This window comes from Lycium barbarum, chromosome 6 (assembly GCF_019175385.1).
Source record: "Lycium barbarum isolate Lr01 chromosome 6, ASM1917538v2, whole genome shotgun sequence".
In the NCBI taxonomy this organism is placed as follows: domain Eukaryota; kingdom Viridiplantae; phylum Streptophyta; class Magnoliopsida; order Solanales; family Solanaceae; genus Lycium; species Lycium barbarum.
Window position 1 is genome coordinate 106,477,078 of NC_083342.1, and position 25,269 is coordinate 106,502,346.

A 25,269-nucleotide genomic window follows, 5' to 3' on the forward strand; every position below is an offset into this window, starting at 1 on the left:
AGAGTTGTTCATTTGTGGATTTATTTGAATCACTCTTGCCTTGATTTCAAATAGTATAGGTTCTTTTAGGATTGAATTAGATTGAGAGGTGTTGGATTTAATATATCCAAGGTTGCCGATAAATTCACCCTAATTGGGTCTTGCTTTTATCCTCTTTTCTCATCCCTTTTCTTCAATTTTCATTCCAATTTCTTGTTATCCTTTAATTCCGCGTTTTAGTGTTGAATTGGTGTTATTCCCCAATTCGAATCGTATCAAGTATATATATATATATATATATATATATATATATATAAGATGATGGTATCATAAAGTTTTTTTTAAGAAAAGTTTGTCTTTTTGAATAAATAAACATGAGCATCCATAATTTTATCTTAGTATATTTATATACCATGATGGTATCATGAAAGATTAAGAGAAGGATTGAGCAGTCTTCCATGATACCATCTCAGTATATTTATATACCATGTTCGTATCATAATTGGGGGTATCTCGGGTAAATACTTCTGATTTTTTTGGGAGTACAAAAGTAATGAGAGTATGAGCGGGTAATTATTTTGGTTTGAGGGACAAGCGCGTTCTTTTCCCTAATTCTAAAGCGAGCGACATAACGAGTTTCCTTGATCACATATCTGTGGTGATGTAAGGTGAGTGATAACAAGAAAATTAGAACGATTTAATCAAATAACCCAGTTGATAAATTAAACCGACGAATATAGAAGAATGAAGATTATCAGCAAGTTTAAGAGATTACATGGCCAACACAGCTGTGTCTTTTTTCTCATAAATCCTTTAACACTATCTTGAGCCCGTTTGGATTGGCTTACAGCTTAAAGCTGTTTGCAGCTTATAAGCTGAAAAAAATAAGTTGGGGTAGTCCAACTTATTTTTTTTGGCTTATAAGCTGTTTTCAGCTTATAAGCTGCTTTAGATAAACTAAGTCAAATTGGTCCAATTATTTTTTTGAGCTTATTTTAAGCATAAAATGACTTTAAGCTGGCCAGCCAAACACTCAAAAAAGCTGAAAACAGCTTATAAGCCAATCCAAACGGGCTCCTTCTAGTTAAGAATAAAATATGTCCTAAAATTAATTTCTAATTTGATTAGATGCAGGATATGGAATAAGGGGTACTCTGTTTTTGCTGTAATAATTATGCTTCAATCCTAAAATTTGCAATTACCACTCTGATTTTGTTTCAGGTGATAATTTGAGCTTTTAATCAATCTTTCCTCAAACTTATATTTCAGGCGATAATCATATTTGTCTCCGTCAAACAAATATAAGCAAAATTCAGATTCTAATTCAAAGGCTAGACAAAAAATTATTACATTAACCTCCCATTCATAAACAGCTTTTATTTCAGCTAGCTGATATACATTTTTTGGAAAGTCACTTAAGCGATTTAAGAAACCTTTTGTTTTACCATTAACCAACGATCAAATTAATATGTGCAGAACACTAGATTCAAATTCTGAACCTAGATATTTCAAAGAAATCTCATTAGTTAAAGCTTGTTTAACCAACCATCTTGATATACCCAGCTTGTAGCAATAGAATAAGTATTGAAGAAATTGACCACTTTCAGCATTTTGCATGAAGCCAAGAGTAGAAAGAATAGAGGTAGAAGTTGCGTAGATGTAAACAATGAATAGAAAGTAGATTTTTCAGGGGGTGCACGTGCTAGCTTCTTTACATATGTAGTAAACTACAACTAGCCGCTTATTTTTATACTCTACCAATTTTGAGGTGAACTGGTCAGAACAGAAAGAATACAACAAGAAAGTACATTTTGCCTTACCATGCTCCAGTCTTTCATAATCCTTCAACCAATCGACCAATATACAAAGACATGGCTACAACAGTCCACTTGATACACTCCAGGTGGGATCACGAATTAGTCCACTATACAACTCACATTGAGGACCTACCTTTAGATGAAGAAAATGGATTGGTGTTGCCAGGTAACCATCATCCAATTTACCTCTTGATCACACTACCTTTCTCGTCATTCATCTCTCCAGCATTGTTTCTAGTGTAACTCTTCAGCCTCTTGTATTTCAAGTGCTTTATTCTTTTTCTTTTTTACCTTTTGTCTTGATAATGATGGTGTTCAGGCCACCTTGTGCATCTTGACAGCTGGAGTATTCCACCAGCTACCTCCCGCCAGCAGAGGTACCGAATAATGCTGCCCTCCAAGGCTTAGACAGATGAGGAGAAGTCACGTAGAAGTTTTTTGTCACAGCTGGAATTTGAACACTGGTCTCTCATGGTTAGGTGATTATTTTTTCTCTTATCTAGAGCACTTCCCACTTCATCTGCAAAACACAACTTACTTTAATAACTATTGTACTACCAAAACTCACGGAATGCTCATTACAAGCTTATGAAGCAATTCCTAACACCAATAAAAGGAATTGACTGCTGGTATTAACAATAATGATAATGTGAAACCACTGGAACTTCCGAAGTGCCACTCACATCATACCTTATCTTTTCTCTTGACAGTTCAAAGCAGGGTATTGAAGAGACTAGTATTAAGTATTGCAATCATCGTATGTTCAGGCAAGAAGAGTGTACGTACCTAGTGTATGGAATAAGCAGGAGTATAGATGCTCTTGATGCTCAGAAGCGGCTGCTTGCAATCTGGAATCCATGGGATTTAGGGTAAAGAGTGGGCTATGTCTAACTGCTCGTGGCTTCGCTCTCTTTGCTTTATGTCAAAATCAGCTGCTGGATATACGAAAGGAAAGAAGAAGAAGAAGTGAGTTTGTGTCAATATTACGAAGTACTAAACATCTATACCCTGCCTAATATTGTGAAGTTTTACCTTATCCAGTGAGTCCTTATTGAACAATGCTTGCAGGCTATCTTCAACCATTCTTGTTCCTTGCCATGTCATCCAAAGAACCATCAACGGGTTCTACGAGCAAGAAACTTCAATTCAGCACCAAGCACGCAAGAAACGCTACCACTCAACTAGAATCATGTCCTCAAAGACGTATGTTGCAATAATGTCCGTGCCATGTTGCCTGTATTTTGGGTTGGTTAGTTATCTGTCCTTTATCAGTCTATGATCCTCACCACCAAAAGAATAGGAGAAAAGATATGTAAGATGCGACCTTTACCTGGATTAAGACGAGCACTTTAATGGTGACAGATGGCAGAAAAACAACAGGCGAATAAATTTTACAATCACATCCAGGAAAGTGCTCGTCTTAATCCAGATAAAGGTGGGAATGTGGGAGAATTGTATGCTATATAAAAGAATCAAAGCCTAATGTACTTGGCTTAATAAAGGGCCAAAAACACTGTTCAATGCACTTCATCCTAATTCATTGTCTCAATCTAAAGTTGGTGGGATCATCCTCTGGGAGACAATTATCAAAAGCGAACAGCTAGGTTAATGACGGAACCATATGCTAGAATTATCAAAGATGACAAAGTTCTTTCACCATGTAAAAGGCATATATGGGCAAAGAAGAAAGGAAAAGACAGATGGCAACTGGAGTAGATAGCACTCATGCACCAAGCCAAAGAGCATAGTCCACAATCTTGGTCCAACATGAAGCATGGAGAACCAAATTAAACAAGTAACCCAATATTGCACGAGTATTTGCATGTTCTGTGCTCTTTGATTCTAATAAGAACTGGTCTCAGTTATACGAGTATTTGCATGTTCTGTGCTCTTTGATTCTAATAAGAACTGGTCTCAGTTATACTTCTGGCATAGTTACTGGAAAGTTCATTTCACTAGTTTGAAACACATAATGCTGAATAAAAAGCTTGAAACACGTAATGACTCCCTCACATCAGAACAGAACTTTATTTTACATGAATAAGGGTTGAGAATTCTAGGAGCCCTGATATTAAAAACTTGAGAAATGGTTACAACAATAATAAGATGATGGTCTTTTTTTAATGATTAATTCAACAAGTGCGCTCATACTCATTGGTTGGAATGAGCAAAGCATTTTGTTTCATTAAACTTGCAAAAGGAAGCCAGATATTGGAATGACATCAAGTGATAACTCAATAAAGTTGGTATCTTTTCCCTATTTGCTTACTGATCCAAAAATTAAAAAAATAAAACAAATCTGGTACCTTTTCCTTTGATCGCTGCTTTTTGCAGCAGATGGTAGAGAGATGGACCTGCGAACTCGTGACACCAGTCAAATTGCAAGCACCAACAGCGGCAATATTACCTGGTTTTATGGTAAACTAATTCAACTTCAGAACATGGAGAAACACAGAACTAATGTATGATGTTGATAGCACTTAAACATAAAATGTGGTTTAGCCTGTACAGAATTCAGTCACTGTTACTTTGCCTATCAAACGGTCCATCCAATACATAATAGAACTCCATAGAAGTATCAAATTAACATTAGTTGGTAGAAGAATTAGATTTTCATTCTAACCAGCTTAGTTTTGCATTGGTTACCTCTTTAACATCTTCTATATCTTTTGAACTTTGGAACGAGATGGATATACTGCCCTTTATCCACCATATGTCTTATTACTTCATGAGCTTTGGACAGCTTTCCAGCATTTTTCAAGTAACTGACTAAAGTACTATACACCATAAAATTTGGATTACAACCCCTCGATTCCATTTCTTTCACCACCATGCATGCCTCGTCAAATTTCTCAGCCATACAGAGCCCACGAATCATGGCATTGTAAGTAAACACGTTTGGCAACTGCCCATTGGCGATCATGTCAGTAAATAATTCCTGAGCTTTATCAAGTTCCCCAGCCACAACATATCCTGTTACCATAACAGTGTAACACACAACATCAGGCACACAGCCCTGCCTAATTAGCTCATCAAAGAAGTATTTGCATGCATCCAAATTACCCGCCCGACTTAGCCCATCTATCAAAGTAGTAAAATGGAGAATGTTTGGTTCACAACCAACTTCTTTCATGTGGTTTAGAAGGTTGACTGCTGCTAGCGGTTTGTCTCCTTTACCAAGAACATGAAGCAGAATGTTAAATGTATGAAAATCGGGTGAAAATCCACTCCGACCCATTTCATCTAATAATCTATGAAACTGATCCAGCTTTCCCAGCCTATATTTCGAGCATAGCAGTATGTTATAAGTTAAAATATCAGGAAGATGACCTTCCACTAACATTTGCTGATACACCCACTCAATTAACCTGTACTGATGTACACCCAGAAGGGAATGTAAGATTGCATTAAATGAATGCCTGAATGGTCTATAATTGAATGTCTTTGACTTTATAAACCTCTCTACTACTTTTCTAGCCAAACCTGCCTCTCCGCAAGTACATATCAACAAATTAAATGTCCTAGCAGTTGTAGGGTATCCTTTCTCAATCATCTCATCTACTAATCTCCACATAGCCTTGAATTCCTCAGACTCTGCAAATATCTTCATTATCAGATGGTATGAATTTGCCGTATGCTGGTAATTTTCTTGTTGACCGGACCATACAAAAAACTTGTAACCCAGCTTCGCACACCTATTTTTAGTCGCATAATTTATTGTTCTCAAGATACCTAGAAGAACTTCTCTCACAAGCAGGCTTGAAACTGCAATATGTGAACTATCTAAAGCTTCTTTTGCATCAAATCCTGGACCATCTTGTTGAAGAATTTCAAGAATCATACTAGCCTCATTTCTCACTTTCTCAATAAAGCTGTGCCGACTTGAAAATTTTTGACGGAAATGGCTTTCATAGCAGCCGTTGATTCCAATAAAGTCAACTGACTCCTCAGACTTATCTTTCATATTATTATCGAAGTTCATACTCTTCCAGCTCTCATTCAAGTAATCTTCGATTCTTCCAAACCCATTTCCAGTGCCATCAGCGTCAGATTGTTGATTACATATAAACCGTGGAAAGCTGCTAAAATATGAGAATCTTTGAATAACTCTTTGACCAAAAAGAGCTACAGAATACATGCTAGTCCCTTGAATATAATATATCAAGAAACGATAGTGAGCAAGCCATCACTTTCTCTGCATACAATAAAGAAAAAAGACGCATGCATCAGTTAACATAAATCAAACATATTCCCTTCACAGATTCCACTAGATATTAATAACTCAATCAAATTCTCTAATTATCTCTACACAACCAGCCCATTCGTGTTCACTTAGTATTCCAATCCCATTATTCACAAGCATCTAGTAGTTCAGAAATCATATATAAGAATCTTTAACATCATTTTACGTTTATCTGCATGCCTACTGAACAATTACAAGCTCATGCTGCACTAGTACTTAAACAAAAATCATTTAATTATTCAATTAGCCAACGCATAACAAAGTAAGAAGGGTCCTTCTCGGAGAAAAAGCAAATTCCTATGGGTCTCTTTTAAGATTAGCATGTGAATTGCTTATTAGAAAAAAGATATTGCATATGCATTAGTGGCTACACCTTAGGATTATATTTTTCTTTTTCATGTACTCATGCAAGAGTACAAGTAATCACATCAGGTAGAATGTGCACACAACATGACAACTGAGTGCGTTAAGGAAGAATAAGGTAGACGAAAAATCATATGAAGGAAAGATGTCTTAAAGGATCTACAATCCCTTGGAATTCATACAAACTTAGCGAAGAACATAACACGAGCATAACATCCATATAGTAACCAAGCGCAAAACCCATTTCACACCTAGATCAATGCTTACATAACACAACTTGGTACACTTACATTAGGCTGGTGTTTGACGCGAGTCTTCTTAGTTTGAAGAGAGATTATATGACATAGTAGGGATAAGTATGAAAATTAGAGAATCCTTATTGGTGGAAAACCCTTCATTTTTCCTAAAAGACAAATTATTAAGTATTGGAATGAAAAATACCTATATGGAGCAGAATGATTAATGAGTGATGCATATGGTAGATTCCAACTAGTTGGGGATTGAACATAGTTGTTTGATGGAGAAAGGCAATGTAACCTAAATTCAGGGCCAGGGTATGCCACAGATCCTCAGAGAGGACTTATATTGGACAAACACATTGAAAACCTATGTTGCTCGGACTCTTTCGGAAATGTGCAAAGTAGTGCATTTTTGGAGAATCCGAGCAACATAGTTGAAAACTAAGGAAGAAAATGTATAAGTATTCCCAAATCACATCTCTTCAAACAGCAAGAAAATGCAAGAAACCCTTACCCCCCAACAACCCAAAATACTCAAAGCTGTTACCTTTACCCCTTTAGCAGTTCGATTACAAATCTGTACACTCTAGATGTACATATATCAACATTAACGTGCAAATGCAGGGGGAAAAAAAACAGATTTTGGAATAAGCTCGAAACCAAAGGAATGATTACAATTATTAAAATAGCTCAATAGATAGCTGGAAAAAAAGAAAGAACAAGGGAAAGAACCTACAAATAGAAAGAAACATAGGGGTAAGGAGGGAGTCATTGACGCAGCAAGAAAATATATAAGTATTAGAATCTTCAAAATCATATCACCTCAAACAGCAAGAAAATACAAGAAAACCTTGCACCCCACCCACCCACAACAACCCAAAATACTTAAAGCTGCTGTCTTTACCCCTGGATAACAAATCTGTACAGTCTAGATATACATATATCAACACTAAAGTGCAAATGCAGGAAAAGAAAACAGATCTTGTAATAAGCTCAAAAACAAACGAATGATTACAATCAATTACAGTATAGCTCAGTAAATTGCCGAAAGAGTAGAAAAAAGCAAAGAAAAGAACCTACAAATAGAAAGAAACATAGGGGTAAGGAAGTAGTCATTGACGAGGGAAGTTGTAGCTGTGGGTCTAGTGGTGCTGGGGCTCCTAAAGACTGCGCAGAGGGAAGAGCCAAATGGAGCAAAGGGTATAGTGATGGTTCCAAAGTGTTTTTATTTAAATGCTAGGGGTGTTTTTGCTTAATTTGGTAAATTTCCACTTTAAAAAAATACTAACTCCCAATAAAAAGTAAGTATTTTTAATTAAATACTACCTAATTAATATAATTTCTTAATTACATAAAAAATCTCACTTATCTAAATATGTAAATTTGAAAGAAATGAATTAAATCTATTATTAACTAAAACAAGAAGTTAAGTGAACACTTATCATGAACAGGAGAGAGTAATACTTAAATTTTATTTTCTTGAGATAATAATTCTAGTAAATTCTTGTATTTACTATGTTATTATTCTCTTACTGCTTATTATTATTATTATTATTATTATTTAGATGTTTTTTCATCTCTCCTTGCGTCGGGAGTCTGTCAGAAACAGTCTTTTTACTCGTCAAGATCGAGTAAGGTTTGGGTACACACCACCCTCATCTGTCCCCAGCTATAATGGGTATGTTGTTGTTATGCTCTTATTCTCATTTTTTTTTTTCTATTATACTGAATTCTACGTAAATAACACTACATATACTAGCAATATATGTACTCCTTCAGAGTATGTAAAAACTGTGGAGCTAAAGTAACTTATTATCTTAACAACCTTATGTCTTTTGACAAACCTAAAATTGAGGATTTAGATTAGAAGAGAAAAAGAATCTACATTCCAAAATATCTTCATTTCTTTCTTATTCTGTTTATATATTATGTAATTAATGGTATTTTCTCACTAGCTGATAAGTACAATTACCATCTCGAATACGATAGTAAGTCGAAGAAGAAACTTTATTGATGTCGATCCATGACCACCTCTTGCAACTTTCATCCATTTTTTATTTTATTTTTTGCTATTTTTTTTAAAGTAGATTATCAACCATTCTTGAGAAATTTCTCTGGAGACAATACACTAGGTGGTCTGTCTTCAATTAAAAGTTCGGAATAGATGTCCAGGAGGTATATTTATAGACCAAGAAAATCATTCAGCGGATAAGAAGAAATAGTAGCATTGGACAAGAGAAGATAGTAAACAAAGTAGAATTCTTGATAAATTACACCAAAAAAAAAAAAAAAGAATCTTGATACAATAACTCAAACTGATGGAGATCTCAATGATCTTACTTAAATCTCCAATGATAAATATTACGAATTATTAAAATAAAAGAACACATAATAAACAAAGCCGATCAGCAGTTTTGGGAACATACATAAAATTCTGGCAAAGGAAATGGAAAAACACCAAAGGAGGATAAAGGAGTTAATAGAGTCCGGAGCCAAAATGGCATATTTTTACAGCAATTAGACCAAAATAGGCTGTATTTTTTTTTTTATACCCAAATAGGTATTTCGTTGATCATTCAACGAAATACCCCAGTTACTGTTCATAGCAGCAACTCTTTTTTTTTTTTTTTTTTTTTTTTTTGCTATTTCGTGGATTGTTCCACGAAATAGCTTTTTTTTAATTTTTTTTTTGCATTTCGTGGAACAATCCACGAAATAGTTTTTTTTTTTTTTTTTTTTTTTTTTTAATTTCGTGAAAAAAATGATTTTTTTTTTTACATATCATGACACAATCCACGAAATAGATGTTTTTTTATTTTATTTCGTGAATAAAAAAAGAAATAGGAAATTATAATTTTTTTTTTTTTTTGCATTTCGTGTATTAAAAAACGAAATAGGATAAATTTTTTTCTAATTTCGTTCGTATAAAAAGGAAATTGGAAAATATATATATATATATATATATATATATATATATATATATATATATATTATTTCGTGTATTAATGAAGGAAATTGATTTGTTTTTTTATTTTTTTTGCATTTCGTAATCTAATGAACGAAATAGGTTTTTTTTTTTGTATTTAGTGAATAAAAAAACGAAATAGGAAATTATATACATATATATATATATTTTGCATTTCGTGTATTAAAAAACGAAATAGAAAAATAAAAAATAGGAATATATATATATATATATATATATATATATATATTTGTGTTTCATTTATAAAAACATTTATATATTCACGAAATAAAAAAAAATCTTATTTCGTTTTTTGATAAACGAAAAAAAAAATAGTTGTAAAGTCAAGACATAACTTTATTTTAAATATAAATATAATTCTAAAAAATATAGGGAGAAAAACTAGTTGTAAAGTCGTCAAACTTTAGATGGTCATAACTTTGCGCTCGGACGTCCGATTTACGCGATTTTTTTTTTGATTTTGGGTATTTTTTCGAGATCTATGCACACAAACTGCCGCAAAGCGGTTTGGCCGAGCCGATTTTTTAAAAAAACGCCTTTTATCACATTCAATTTCAATTTTCCCCAAATTGGCATGAAATTTTCAGTTTTATTTACTTATAAGATGATGATACGCAATAGATTTCAACGTAAAAATCCAGGGATAATGTATCTGTGAATGTCAATTTCACTTCTGCGGTTTCAATTTTTGAAAATAAAGCTGACTAATTTTCTCGATATATAAAGTTGACTAAAATAACCTTACAGTTAAACACTAAGTTTTTTGAAAAATATATTTTAAAAAAATTAAAAAATGGCTTTTAATCAATTTGGAATATATATATATATATAAGATCAATTTCAAAAATATATAAAAAAAACTGTTTTTTTTTTTATATTTCGTGGATTGTTCCACGAAATGCAAAATAAAAAAAAACAGTATATAATTTCATTGGTATATATATATTCCTATTTCATTTTTATATAAACGAAATGAAAATAAAATTATTTTCCTATTTCGTTTTTTAATACACGAAATGCAAAATATATATATATATATATATATATATATATATATATATATATATATATATATATATATATGTATATAATTTCCTATTTCGTTTTTTTATTCACTAAATACAAAAAAAAAAAAAAACCTATTTCGTTCATTAGATTACGAAATGCAAAAAAAATAAAAAAACAAATCAATTTCCTTCATTAATACACGAAATAATATATATATATATATATATATATATATATATATATATATATATATATATATTTTCCAATTTCCTTTTTATACGAACGAAATTAGAAAAAAATTTATCCTATTTCGTTTTTTAATACACGAAATGCAAAAAAAAATAATAATTATAATTTCCTATTTCTTTTTTTATTCACGATATAAAATAAAAAAACATCTATTTCGTGGATTGTGTCATGATATGTAAAAAAAAAATCATTTTTTTCACGAAATTAAAAAAAAAAAAAGCTATTTCGTGGATTGTTCCACGAAATGCAAAAAAAAAATTAAAAAAAAAGAGTTGCTGCTATGAACAGTAACTGGGGTATTTCGTTGAATGATCAACGAAATACCCATTTGGGTATAAAAAAAAAAAGACAGCCTATTTTGGTCTAATTGCTGTAAAAATATGTCATTTTGGCTCCGGACTCGGAGTTAATAAGTCATGGAGATTTGGAAAATGATTTAAGAGAATGGATTTGAATATTAGTAGTAGGTTGGTGGGGGAGATGGTGACGGGGGTGGAGGTGAAGCATAGGTGGCAGATTGCTCATACTTTGTAGGTGGTGGAGGAGATGGTGACGGGGATGGAGGTGAAGCATAGGTGGCAGATTGCTCGTACTTCTCCGGTGGTGGAGGAGATGCTGACAAGGGTGGAGGTAAAGCATAGGTGATAGATTGCTCGTACTTCTCGGGTGGTGGAGGTGAGGCATAGGTGGGTGTTTGCTTATAGTACGGTGGTGGTGGAGGTGAGTAGTATGATGTTGATTGTTCATAGGTCTTTTGAAGAGGAGGTGGTGATTTGTAGGTTACAGGTGATTGCTTGTAGGATTTTGGAGGAGGCGGAGGAGATTTATAGTAAGGTGTAGATTCTTGGTAGTATGGTGGAGGTGGAGACTTATAATTTGTTGGTGATTGCTCATAGTATTTTGGTGGGGGTGGCGGAGATTTATAAGAAGATGGTGATTGCTCATAGTATTTTGATGGAGGTGGAGATGACTTGTAGTAAAAAGGTGACTGCTCATAGTATTTTGGAGGAGGCGGAGGAGATTTGTAAGAAAATGGTGATTGCTCGTAGTATTTTGGTGGAGGTGGTGGTGACTTGTAATATGAAGGTGCTTTCACATAATATTTTGGAGGGGGTGGAGGTGACTTATAGTACGATTGTGATTTCTTATAATAAGGTGGTGGTGGTGGAGACTTGTAGTAAACTGGTGATTTGTAATATTTTGTTGGTGCAGGCGACTTGTAGTACTTAGATGGAGCGGGTGATTTGTAATACTTTGTTGGTGCAGGCGACTTGTAGTTTTTAGATGGAGCGGGTGATTTGTAATATTTTGTTGGTGAAGGTGACTTGTAATATTTAAATGGAGCGGGTGATTTGTAATATTTTGTTGGAGATGGTGACTTGTAGTACTTTGCTGGTGATGGAGACTTGTAGTATTTCTTTGAAGGAGTTGGTGCAGGCGACTTGTAGTACTTAGATGGAGCGGGTGATTTGTAATACTTTGTTGGTGCAGGCGACTTGTAGTTTTTAGATAGAGCGGGTGATTTGTAATATTTTGTTGGTGAAGGCGACTTGTAATATTTAAATGGAGCGGGCGATTTGTAATATTTAAATGGAGCGGGTGATTTGTAATATTTTGCTGGAGATGGTGACTTGTAGTACTTTGCTGGAGATGGTGACTTGTAGTACTTTGCTGGTGATGGAGACTTGTAGTATTTCTTTGAAGGAGTTGGGGACTTGTAGTATTTCTTTGAAGGAGTGGGTGACTTGTAATAATGCTTGGAGGGAATAGGTGACTTGTGATACTTGGTTGCAATTGGTGACTTATAGTAGTGCTTTGAGGGAGATGGAGACTTGTAATAATGCTTTGAAGGAACCGGCGATTTGTAGTAATGTTTTGAAGGAACATGCGACTTGTGATACTTCGTTACAACGGGCGACTTGTAGTAGTGTTTTGAAGGAACAGGTGACTTGTAATATTTTGATGGTAAGTGTGATTTGTAATATTTTACTGGTGATGGCGACTTGTAGTAGTTTTTCTTTGAAGGAGCTGGTGATTTGTAATAGTAGTGTGATGGAGAAGGTTTCTTGTAATAAGTAGTGGGCTCATGATATTTGGATGGAGATGGTGATTTGTAGTACTTGTTAGTGTTGTGAGAAGGTGAGGGAGAATACTCATAAGAGTAATCAGCAACAACAGTGCTAGCTACTAAGCAAATTGCCAAAGCAGCTGTTAGTAAGGGCCATTGGCCCAACTTCCCTAAGCTTTTCATTTCAATTTGAGAACACTTAGAGAAGGAAAAGATAGAACTAAGACTTGTGTTGCATGGTTGAATTGGGAGCTCTGGTTTTTATAGAGCAAAGTGAAACTCTTCTCAACAATATTAATGTATAGCTTCTTAGTTGCCCACTTGGCCACTAAGCTGAGAGCAAGGTCCTAATTAAGACTTGATCAGTACACCAAGTGGGAGGCATTATCTGGTGACAAATGATAATTTAAATAAAATATTAATAATAAAACCAAAGAGGATATATATACCAGAAAGTCGTTAAAGATTTGACTATTTCTTAACAATAAACAGAAAAAAGAAATGCGGCATTCTCTCTGTTGTTTTCTCAATGCCAGAATCAGTAAGTTGACTTATGATCTAGAGTTTACATTGCCCCTATCTCCAAAGAAAAGAAAAAGAAGAACAAAAATGCAACAGCTATCAGCAATGGGCTCCTATAACGAGCAAAAGCCTATATAAGATCACGTCAAAGCCATCCGAAACACAGAAATTTCGATTTTTGTTACCAAATGTTTATGTAATAAATGTCCTATATGTGTTAAAAATTAAGAAAGGCTAAACATATTGTCAGTTTGGTTCGGTTTTAGATCAACTTTTGTTTGGATTAATACAAAAAGAAACTTAGTTGGATGAGTACAAGAGATATCAGGAGATTAAACAAAAGCAGGAAAAAAACTTCAACAAAAATACATACCGACTTATTTTACTGTTATCTGATAAGGTTTGAGTGGCTCTTTGCTACCAATAAGCTCGATCTTTTTCGCTTCTGACTAGTATAATGAAATTTTCATATTTCTTGCTCAGATGTGTTAAAATTAACGAATGAGGCAGTAACTTTTAACTCTCTCTCTCGACCAGATAAAGGAAGTAGATCATAGTACAACGCCAAATGTCTTCCTTAAAAATCACATTCATCAAATGACTTATGGTACAATAAGTAGAAGGTGTTCTTTACAGAAATTCTTCAATGGTGCGCCCTATGATCATCCTCCAATTCCCTAGTTACTGAAATTTCCAACACTTTGCTTTTCTCATTACATAATACAAACTGGGGTGTACATAATACAACAGAAAGCTGAATGTGCATATCATATGGTTTCGTTGCATACTTCTCTATATGACTGCAAATACATGCTTTATAGCACTATCCCCATCGCTGCATACTAGAATGATCAGTACTATTCTAGTCATGTTTGCTACTTTGGTCTGGTCTTGCCAATAAGACCATAGTTAACAATAAGACTTTCACCAATAGTATTGCAGGAGCAGAGTCCATCTTTAATACTTAGTTTGATTTTCTTGAAATAATTCTCACGTTAAATTCTGTATTATTAGTTGAGTGTTCAACGTATTATATTACACTTGCATTAGTTACGATGTTATTATTATGTTTTTCTTTTATAATAATATTGAATGATTTTAATGTAAAATAACTCTACGTAATACACTGCTAACAATGCATGTATAAGAGTACAGAAAGCAAAAATATCCGTTATGCTTTCACTTAGATTTAGTTACTTAACTTCTTTTATTTCTTTATTTGTAGTATCGATTAAAAATTAAAAACTTGAGAAAACAATTTTCATAGTTAGAAGGTAATGCAACATTTGGTATTATTTATCTTATATTTTAGTTTAGTAAACTTTGTTTAACTTTATTGTAAAATTGTTCTTTATTTGAGATTATTAAAAGTATGTTTATTTTTTAACATACTTATTTATTATGAGGATGAAATAGAAAGTGGGAATACAAGTTACATTTGCTTATGAAAAGTGAAATATTTTAAGTGACATAGGGCTATTTCGTGGTGGAGTTATTTATTTTGTAGTTTTTATTTGGTAATTCCACCTTTTAAGATCAAAGACAGTATATCTTTTGACTAATTTCCCATTGCTAAATCTTTTTGGAAATATAAGTGGAAGAAGAGATGCATATGCCTAAATAAAAATTCTCTTTATTTCTTATACGCATGTTTGTTTTATATAATTTTTTTCTTAAAAGCTGATAAGTACAATTACAATCCAAAATACAGCAGTAGCCAGTTAGTCAAAGAAGAAATTTTCTTGATGCATAGATCCATGACCATATTTTAAAAAAAAAACAGTATTTTATTACATAGGGGTAGGGGAAGGGAAATGAGGGAGGGGATTACAACGTAGGGATTCAAACCCTCACCAACAAGGTGAAAGTTCAAGTTGTCAACCAACTAAGCTATTAGATCCCGAAGATCCATGACCATATGTTTCACCTTTCCTCATTTTTTTTCTTGTTAAAATTTTGTAGTAGAAATGTTATGAACCATAATTGAGAAGAAAATCCTCTAGATCCAATGCTTTGAGATGGGTTCTCAGATATGTGTCCTGGAGGTGTACTTATAGACCAATAAGAAAACTAAGCTGATTAGAACAAACAATCTTAGACAAAGAGAAAATTGTATTGAGCAAAGTAGAATTCTTGATAATTAATTATACCAAAAAAGAATCTTGATACAATAAGCCAAACTGATGGAGATGGAAATCTTGATACAATAAGCCAAACTGATGGAGATGGAGATCTCAAGGATCTTACTAAAATCTACAATGATAAATATTACGAATTATTAATACAAATAACACACAACAAGCAAAGCCTATCAATTTTGGGAACATACATAAAAATTTTGGCAAAAGAAATGGAAATATTACGATGGAGGATGAAAAGGGGTTAATAAGTCATGGAAATGGAGAAAAATGATTAAAGCGAAGGATTTGATTCGTAGTAGTAGGTTGGTGGGGGAGATGGTAATGGGGGTGGAGGTGAAGCATAGGTTGCAAATTGCTCATACTTTGCAGGTGGTGGAGGAGATGCTGACGGTGGTGGAGGTGAAGCATAAGTGGCAGATTGCTCGTACTTTGCAGGTGGTGGAGGAAATGCTAACGGGAGTAAAGGTGAAACATATGTGGAAGATTGCTCGTACTTTGCAGGTGGTGGAGGAGATGCTCACGGGGGTGGAGGTGAAGCATAGGTGGCAGATTGCTCGTACTTTGCAGGTGGTGGAGGAGATGCTGACGGGGGTGGAGGTGAAGCATAGGTAGTAGATTGCTCGTACTTCACAGGTGGTGGAGCTGAGGCATAGGTGGGTGTTTGCTTGTAGTACAGTGTTGGTGGAGGTGAGTAGTATGGTGGTGATTGCTCATAGGTCTTTGGAGGAGGTGGTGATTTGTAAATTTCAGGTGATTGCTCATAGGATTTTGGAGGGGATGGAGGAGATTTATAGGAAGGTGTAGATTCTTGGTACTATGGTGGAGGTGGAGACTTATAATTCATTGGTGATTGCTCGGAATATTTGGATGGCGTTGTTGGTGGAGATTTGTAGGAAGATGGTGATTATTCATAGTATGTTCGTGGAGGTGGTGGAGATTTGTAAGAAGATGGTGATTGTTCATAGTATTTTGGTGGAGGTGGGGGAGATTTGTAAGATGATGGTGATTGCTCGTAGTATTTTGGAGGAGGCGGTGGAGATTTGTAATAAGATGGCGATTGCTTGTAGTATTTTGGTGGAGGGGGTGGAGACTTGTAATATTTTGTTGGTGTTGGCGACTTGTAGTATTTAGATGGAGCGGGTGATTTGTTGTACTTTGTTGGCGACGGAGACTTGTAGTAAACTGGTGACTTGTAATATATTGTTGGTGTAGGTGACTTGTAGTATTTAGATGGAGCGGGCAATTTGTAGTACTTTGTTTGGGACGGGGACTTATAGTAAAATGGTGACTTACAGTTTCAATTTTAAGCTCCTCATTGTCGGGTTGGTGGGTTGGGATCCAGTCAAGTTAGATTAAATTTAATGAATTTAGTTAATTATATGGGGTAACCAATTAAATGATGCCACATATTTAATGAGATGAGACTGTTAAAAATAAGGGTATATTAAACCCAAAAGGTGGACGGCGGGGGTATGGGGGCTCAAAGGTGGATACCAATTCTAATAATTCGAGGGTATTTTAAGCCCTTTCCGTATAAAGAAATGATATACATATTGTCAGTTTGATTTGGTTTGGGATCAACTTTATTTTGGATTAATACCAAGAAACCCAATTGGATAAATGCCACTTTGAGTATAAGAGACCTCCGAAATTTGACGAATAGTAGAAAAATGCAAGGGCGAAGGGAGCAAAGGGTATTGTGATGGTTCCAAGGTGCGATTTAAATGGTGAGAGTGTTTTGGTTTAATTTGATATATTTCCAGTACAACTTGGTTCGATTTTCTTGAAATAATTCTCATGGTAAATTCTGTACTATTAGTTGGGTGTTTTTCTTGTATTTTTCTTTTATATCATTCTCAAGATATACGATGTAATTCTTGTGTTTTTCTTTTATATATTGAATGAATTTATAGTAACAAATAATAAATGTATAAGAGCATATAAAATTTGAGTAATATGCCGGACACTTGGTGAGAAACCTAAAAATATAAAAATACGTAAACAATAAAATATCTGCTATATGCTTTCATTTATTTAGTTATTTAACTTCTTATCTCTATTTTTTCCTACTAGGAAGCTCCCTCCTTTTGCTCCCTTGGGGACTCAAATTCCACAACTTTAAGATTGGTAATAGAGCGCGCTTACCACTTCAGCAACCCCTTTTGTCAACTTCTTTTCCCTCATTTATTTGTAATATCCATTTTAGAATTAAGAAACATCAGAAACAATTTTCATATTTAGAAGGTAACGCAGCATCTTTTTTTATACTTTATCTTATATTGTTGTAGTAAACTTTGTTTATTACACTTGATTATCAAAATTTAATATTTATTTTTTAACATACTTATTTATTGTAAGAAGGAACAAGAAAGTCTTATTACTAATGTTCAGAAACTCGACGGACATTCGTAGATTAGTTTGGCGCGAAATTGCAATTGAAGAGTATAAGAAAAAGGAAATCTTAGATCAACTAACACCAATGGTCTAGCAGTAGAATAGTCTCATGCCATGGTACAGACCTGAGTTTGACTCCCAATTGTTGCACATCAGAGTGCTTTGAATATTAGGTACTTTAAGAAAACTGAGGGAGTCCATCTGTTTAATTTTTGTTCTCCCGGCTGTTAGAAAATACCGTCTTCCTTTTAATTTTATTTAAACCGATCGAGGTTATGTAAAAATTCTGAGGGAGTCCGTCGATTTTCCTCACCTCGGTAATTATTTTTGGCAGCCCGGATCTTCATATATTGCTTTTGTCCCTCGAAAAAAAAAACGTGTATGTTTGGTAGTGTTTCGTCACTAAAAATATGTGATTAGTTCATTTAAATAGGATATGTAACTTTTATCACAAAAACTAAATAATTAGTGACGAATTTTCAATTATAGCTAATACTTTTGTGGGTAAAAATCACATTTAACATAGTGGTGGATGAAGTATCATGGTGATATGGAGACATCTTGCTTATTCACATAATTAAGCATATTCATGCTATGATTCCCACGTATAAAACCACTTATACATATGTATTACATTAAATGTTGTTCATACATGAACAACTTATTACATATCATATTTAAAAGTTTGAATATAGTTTGTTTAATTTGTATAGCCAATACATAGTCATAAAAAAAATATTCATTTACTAATCCATCTTCAACTCAGGCAATGATTTCCTTGTCATTTTCTCTTTGAATTTCACGGATTTGAATGCGTAACGCCTTCTTGAAGATTAAACCGGGTTGTCGTACAATATTTCCATCATTTGTCACATTCCAACTGAAAATTTGAAATGAAATTAAATAAGACCTTTATACTCATGTGCTGACATTTTCATGGAGATTTGGAAATGTATTCAGGGTAAAATTTTCCTATTAAACAGGATCAGTGAGAATACATACCTGTAATTTTCCAGCAAGTAATAGAGAAAAATGGATGTTTGCACCTTTGAAAGATCAGCTCCAGCACACAATCTGATTCCTCCGCCAAACGCCATGAATTTTTTTGATGCACTATGTAATTCCTCGTCCTTTTGAAGTCCAATTTTATAGAAATATATTATATATTTGAAAGTAGAGAACCACGAGAAAAATAAAAATAAATTTCTTTATTTTAAATGACCTTCCATCGCCATGGATTAAACGTAAGGGGACTCGCATACTTGGTTGGATCTAGATGAACTGATGATGGACATACCATAAAAATCCATCCTGCCGGAATTGTATATCCTATGATAATATGTTATTCTTGTTGTCAGTACATTTTAGACGAAATTGGAACAATTTAAAAGAAGAGATAGGGGTCAAAAACACACTTCAACTATCACTTTTTTTTTTTTTGGTGTTTCATACCTGAACTATCCGAAATGAAACTTTTCTACCTAAACTAACACAAGATAGTTACCAAAACACACCTCGACTTATATATGATGGTGTGTGTACTATACTCTCTTTTTTTTGTTTAAAAATCGTGCCACTTGGCACGCCACCGTGACAGAACTAATTGTTAGGTTAAAAGTTAATTCCACGTAGATAATCTGCCCACATTTGCAAAAAACATTCTTCCTCATTTTGAAAAAAAATATGACCAATGAAGAAGATGAAGGGGAACAAAATGAAGGAGAAAATCCGATTAGCTCTTACACAAGAAGAAAATGAAGAACAAGGCTGATAATGAAGAAGAAATAAATGAGAAAATTTGCACAAGAGAAGAAGAAATGAAGAAAAATGGTTGAGAAATGATGAAGAAGAAGGGGGAGAGTTAAGGTTTTCATAGAATTAATTGGAGATTAAAAAAAAAAAACAATAATGAGTCTGCTCATGTACAGCTGTTACACATGCCAAATGGACGAATTTTTTTGAGAAAATTATGCTCCACACGCATTTTGATGTTTGAGGTCAAACATTTAGTCTAGTCAGCATTCAAGTGTGTTTTGCTAACTATCTGGTGATAGTTTAAATAAGAAAGTCTCACTTTGGATAGTTCAGGTATGAAACAAAAAAAAAGTGATAGTTGAGGTGTGTTTTTGACCCTTATCTCTAAAAAGAATGAAGAAGCATAATAAACAACATGTAAACTTGAATTAACCAATGTATCACCTACACAGTGCAAGCGTGTCAATATGTTTAAATTGCACCACTGCAACAGTACTCTTATGTTGAGAAACTATCTTGTCAAATTAACCACAAAAAGAATAAGAACATTCCCTACAGTGTGACCGGACGTATAAGTACTATTGCAATTATAACATACTTTATTTATATTGATAAACTTTTGTCCCTTTAGAAATTTCAAGTGAACGTAGCTCCTGCTATAGCACTAAGTATTAAGTACTAACAGTTTAAAACGTATATAGAGGTTTACAATTATTTATTTATTTATTTTCTATTTATTTGGGACTTCACTTCATGTGCATTTTTTTATTTTCTGATCTTTTCTAGTAATTTTTCTCGGAAAAAATATGGAGAGGAAAATTGTTTTTATTAAAGTTTAACTGTTATATATATACATTAACTGTGACAAATACCTTTTAGCTATTGGGTCACCTAATAACCAATTTCCTGTAACTTTTTTATTTCCAAAATAAGCATGAATTTATAACATACAAAGATGGAAAGTGAATGTTTAAGTTGGTAAAAAAATGTAAATCATGTAAAGAAAAACAAGAAATAGTAACTTGATTGCAGCTATTATCATGAACTGAGCGCTGAATATTTGCTTCAATTTACTTCGCATGTGCTCCTTTTTATTAAATAAAATCCAGTTTTTTTCATTTTGAAAGAAGTAGACCTAACTATGATTACGGGAGTTTATCCAAAAAAAAAAAACTATGACTAAGGGAAGGAGCTATTTTGAATTGGTTGGCTTAATTGCGTTCTTCATGAAACCACTTCGTAGACAATTAAAGCAAATTGATGTGGAACATCGTTTTGTAATTTTCGTAATATATAGTAGCTCCCCTATATTTTATTCTTTTGTAAAGAGGGGAACCCTCTGAGAATATTGTTCAATAGCTAGCGATTCTTTTATCATGAGATGATATTAAGATCTGCATATAATAAAATATTACCTTTGATATCCACATCCTTTAGTACTATTCTAAAAATCCCTGGGACGATATTTGCAAGCCTTACTGTCTCATTTGTAACCTGTAATAGATATCAAGTATATATAGACACATAAAAAAAAATTAAAAAAAAAAACTAATCGACATCTATTTTGTAGTTAATAATTGGCAAAAAAAAAAAAACTATTTTGTAGTTAATATCTATTATTCCCGTTGGGTTCTAATATTAGTATTAATTTTCTGCGTATATTCATGCAAGTGTGAGATTTTATTGTTACACGTGTAACAGGAATTGATATAAGGGTTAATTAGAATTAAATTTCCTAAACAAGGACGTGAAAAAGCTTCATAACAAAATGGCAAGGAGAATCGTATTTTCTTGAAAATTTTAAACTAATATTAAAGTGCAACTAATTTAGCTTGATAAAAGCAAAAATTCACTAACTCCTAATAATAACAAATTCTCGAGCAGATAAGGAAAAAATTTACCATTTGCGTGAAGGTCATCGACTTGTATTCAACCCATGAAATTGGGGCGTCCTTGTCTACTCGATTTCTACGAATTTGCCCATGTTCTTCCTGCGAAATGTTATGGTAGTAAATTACTTGAAGGAACCTAATTATAAAAAAAAAAGATAAAAGATAGAATAAGGGAGCAGGGAGCACTCTATTATATTAATGTAGCTAGGATACAAACCATCAGTTGTCCTAAAACGTCAGGACGATCTTTCAGGTGTTTAAGGAGTAGCGTAATGGAGGAAGAAGTGGTTTCATAAGCAGCAAATATAAGTAAAAAGATTGCATCCACGGCAATTGCTTCAGTTAGAAGTGCTTCATCATTGTCCACTTCTTGAAATAGGTAATCTAAGAAATCTTTCTCATCTCTTTTCTCCTTGGATAGCTTCCTTTTCTTGAAAATGTCTTTGATCACCTTTACAGCATTTTTACGCCCCTGACTCACGAAATAAATTACACAGATATAAGTGCACCCGCCCCAAATAGTATTCATTTCGTCACTGAATTTGTTTCGATATAAATATTTAAAGTTTAAGAAAAACAACTAGTGTTTGTTATACTCTAATACTCCATTAATCGAATCCACCCTTATTGCTGCAATTAATGGATCGGAGTGTTAATTAAGTGAAATGCTTTTAAGAGAGATGAAGAACGGTTGTTTAAACAAATAATTAAGCTACAGTCAAACCTCTCTATAATGACAGTGTTTGTCTAAAAATTTCATGGCTGCTATAGTGAGGTGTTGTTATGTATATATGACACTTGATCTATAGATCTCATTTAGTTGTTATAAACAAAAATACGGAAACAATTATTTTTCTGTGCCTTTTATATATGTTATAAATGAAAACAATATACTTGTTAATTTTAAATTCTCAATTGATTTTCATAGCTTGAAAAGACTAATAAATCCATAACTAGTTGTACTATACAGATAAAAAATTAAAATCTAAGGAACATATGCATTTAAAATTAATTGAGAATTTAAATATTTCAAATTTGACATAAGAATTCTACAATTGTACGTTGTTTAGTAAATTCCAGTCTCTTAGTGATAATATAATGGTTGAATTGACGAAGAATTTTGTTCAAAATTTCAGCAAAAGAGAAGTCAATAGCTTCCCCTTAAAGGTTGTCCAAGAGCTTAACAGTCGACTCTTCTATCTCCAAGTAGCAGTAGGTTGAGGTTCTTTATCAACACTTTTGTTGTCACATAATATATTTCTTACAAAATATTATAACGGTTAAATAGAGGTAATTTACAAAGGGTGCACCACTATATATAATGAATGGCATTACTGTTATAGGTAGGATGTTGTCATAGAGAAGTAAAATATAACATGAAAAATCAGTTTCGGAGAAAATCAAACCGTTATAATGAAATGTTGTTATAACGAATGATAATTATAGAGAAGTTTGACTGTATAAACTTATAATTAAGGCTATTAACTTTTTTTGAAGGAGTTTACAAAAATCATTTAAAATATATTGTAATTGGATACAGTACCTGTAAACATGCATGGAAAGCTGTTCCTGGCACATTGACAGGGAATGAGAGAAAGCCATTGTAAAAAGCTTTGTAATGTTCTCTTAATTCCAACGCCTCTTGTTCATCGCAACCAAGGATCTTTCCCGCAAAAAATATGAATAGCATCTAAAATATAGTAAATATACCAACTTCAGCAGCAAATCAAATTGTCTTGATATACCGATATGCATGCCAATTAGTTTAGCCACTATACAGATTCAGGGGTGGAGTTGGCCTTGCGGGCGCAAGGAGTTCATCCGAATTTCTTTTGTTGGAAAATTTCATTATATATATAAAGTTAAAAATATTATTTATATATGTTTTTTTCCCAAAAACCATATTGGTGGGTTGGTTTTTTGGGTGGGGGTTGGCAGGGGGGGGGGTTTCTACTGTTCATTAAGTCAATAAAGTGTTGAATTCTTTTGGCTTATTGGTGTGTTAAAAGTCGTGCCTCTCCACTAGGGGTGGAGCCAAGAAGCGGGGTTCTGAACCCCCTTCAGTGAAAAAATTACATTGTTTATACATGACTCAATTATTTTTTATGTATATACAAATAGATTAGATGATGAATCCTCTATGGCTTCATCGTGTATTTACTTTTTCATATTTTGAACTCCTTAGTGAAAATTCTGGCTATGCCACCGTTACAGTGACAAATGAAATAAAAGGAAGATTAAAGAAAGGAGAAGATTGAGTTAATTAGAGAGAATCACAATTGCAGTTGCTTCTTTGACGTCAACCTCGCCACGCCTAGCCCAGCAATGCAAGTGTTTACGAGTTACGAGATCAATTTCAGATAATAAATCTCTCTTTAACCCTTCTGGGCCGATAAGAGAGAGAATAAAACTCCTGAGGTATTTATGGACAACCCCATCATTAGCAATCAATCCTTGCATGCCAGTGAGTTCAATAGCACTCTTTGTGTACCAGCACCGGAAGAGCTTTTCTTCTTGTTGGAAGACATAGTGATTGATTTCTGGATCAGTGGATATAACCACTGGCTGCCCAAGTAAACTTGTTTTAAACAGTGTCCCGTACCTGAAAAGGAAGTTGGCCGATTAATTACACTAACAGTTACGTACTATATAAGATGAAGAAAAAAGAGAGAAATTAAAGCCGTTTAATGAAAACTAATTAACCTTGCAGTCCTTTTGGCAATGAAGGGTGGAATTCCTTGATAGGAATGGGAAGAGAAATATTGAAAGGACTCTCCAATGATGGGAAGTCCCATGGAGCCAGGAGGCAGAATCCCTCTGCATTTGGGATTCTTCCATTTGTAAACCCAATGACTTATTCCTATAACTATTACTCCTACTGCCCATAAACTGATAATATTCCACATTTTTCCTTTTGTTTTCGGATCTCATTATACTCGAGAGGGGAACGCCCTACTTATAGGCGTGCATGTCTTTCTTTCTCCGGAAAATGGTAAAAATATCCTTTGAATGCCCTCCGTTTGATTTTTGCTCCAATGAAGTACAAGTCATTAATAGATTATATTTTAGTTTTCATAAAAAATAAAAAAAAAATAAAAAAGCCCGGTGCACTAAGCTTCTGCTACGCACAGGGCCTGGGGAAGGGCGGGACCACAAGTGTCTATTGTACGCAGTCTTACCCTGCATTTCTGCAAGAGGTTGTTTCCATGCTCGATAATAGATATTTTAGTAAGGCTGTCATGTGTAATGACGGATTATGATGTGTTGTTTTTTGTTTGTTTATGTAAGAAATATGTTATAGCTGAATTGTTTTTAAAAGTATATACTAAGATTAGATTTAGTAACAGTACAAGTTTAACATAAAAATGAATAATTAAATAGTGAAACTTGTGAATATTCATAAGGCATCAAAAATGTATATTTTATATAATTGAAGGTTAAATGTATTTAGTCAAATATTACCAGGACTAAATTTGAAATTTATCAATAAGTAAGCAAGGACTAATTTGAAATTTATCCATAACTAAGGGGCAAACGAGGCTTTCAACCCAATTAATTACTAAGATATTTAGGGCCTGTTTGGAAAGCCACCCAGGTAATTGGAATTGGGTGT

At 33.6% G+C, this 25,269-nt stretch overlaps 3 protein-coding genes and 1 pseudogene across 6 annotated transcripts; all 4 read right to left on the reverse strand.

Annotated features, from left to right (window-relative positions):
- Positions 1 to 1,607: 1,607 nt before the first annotated feature.
- LOC132645261 (pentatricopeptide repeat-containing protein At3g60050-like) lies at positions 1,608 to 7,852 on the reverse strand. 4 transcript variants are annotated; one of them, XM_060362159.1, is made up of 6 exons: positions 7,722 to 7,852; positions 4,443 to 5,991; positions 4,103 to 4,203; positions 2,829 to 3,030; positions 2,583 to 2,728; positions 1,608 to 2,316 (listed from the first exon to the last, which is right to left on the reverse strand). In XM_060362159.1, the coding sequence occupies exon 2, from the start codon at positions 5,932 to 5,934 to the stop codon at positions 4,447 to 4,449; it is 1,488 nt and encodes a 495-aa protein (XP_060218142.1). In that variant the 5' UTR covers positions 5,935 to 5,991; positions 7,722 to 7,852; the 3' UTR covers positions 1,608 to 2,316; positions 2,583 to 2,728; positions 2,829 to 3,030; positions 4,103 to 4,203; positions 4,443 to 4,446. The 4 variants fall into 4 exon arrangements, with proteins under 4 accessions (XP_060218142.1, XP_060218138.1, XP_060218141.1 ...); XM_060362155.1 differs by having other exon boundaries at positions 2,583 to 2,731; XM_060362158.1 differs by having other exon boundaries at positions 2,583 to 2,731; positions 7,718 to 7,832.
- A 3,073-nt stretch (positions 7,853 to 10,925) lies between these two features.
- On the reverse strand, positions 10,926 to 13,135 carry LOC132644332 (extensin-2-like). Its single transcript, XM_060360920.1, has 3 exons — positions 12,521 to 13,135; positions 11,981 to 12,217; positions 10,926 to 11,875 (listed from the first exon to the last, which is right to left on the reverse strand). Exons 1-3 carry the CDS (start codon positions 13,133 to 13,135, stop codon positions 11,342 to 11,344), a joined length of 1,386 nt encoding a protein of 461 aa, XP_060216903.1. The 3' UTR covers positions 10,926 to 11,341.
- A 2,997-nt stretch (positions 13,136 to 16,132) lies between these two features.
- LOC132644333 (extensin-1-like) lies at positions 16,133 to 17,799 on the reverse strand (annotated as a pseudogene).
- A 739-nt stretch (positions 17,800 to 18,538) lies between these two features.
- Positions 18,539 to 24,604, reverse strand: LOC132645262 (cytochrome P450 87A3-like). Its single transcript, XM_060362160.1, has 9 exons — positions 24,360 to 24,604; positions 23,934 to 24,258; positions 23,200 to 23,346; positions 21,874 to 22,128; positions 21,666 to 21,755; positions 21,180 to 21,258; positions 19,232 to 19,338; positions 19,012 to 19,139; positions 18,539 to 18,889 (listed from the first exon to the last, which is right to left on the reverse strand). Exons 1-9 carry the CDS (start codon positions 24,560 to 24,562, stop codon positions 18,772 to 18,774), a joined length of 1,452 nt encoding a protein of 483 aa, XP_060218143.1. The 5' UTR covers positions 24,563 to 24,604; the 3' UTR covers positions 18,539 to 18,771.
- Positions 24,605 to 25,269: the final 665 nt, after the last annotated feature.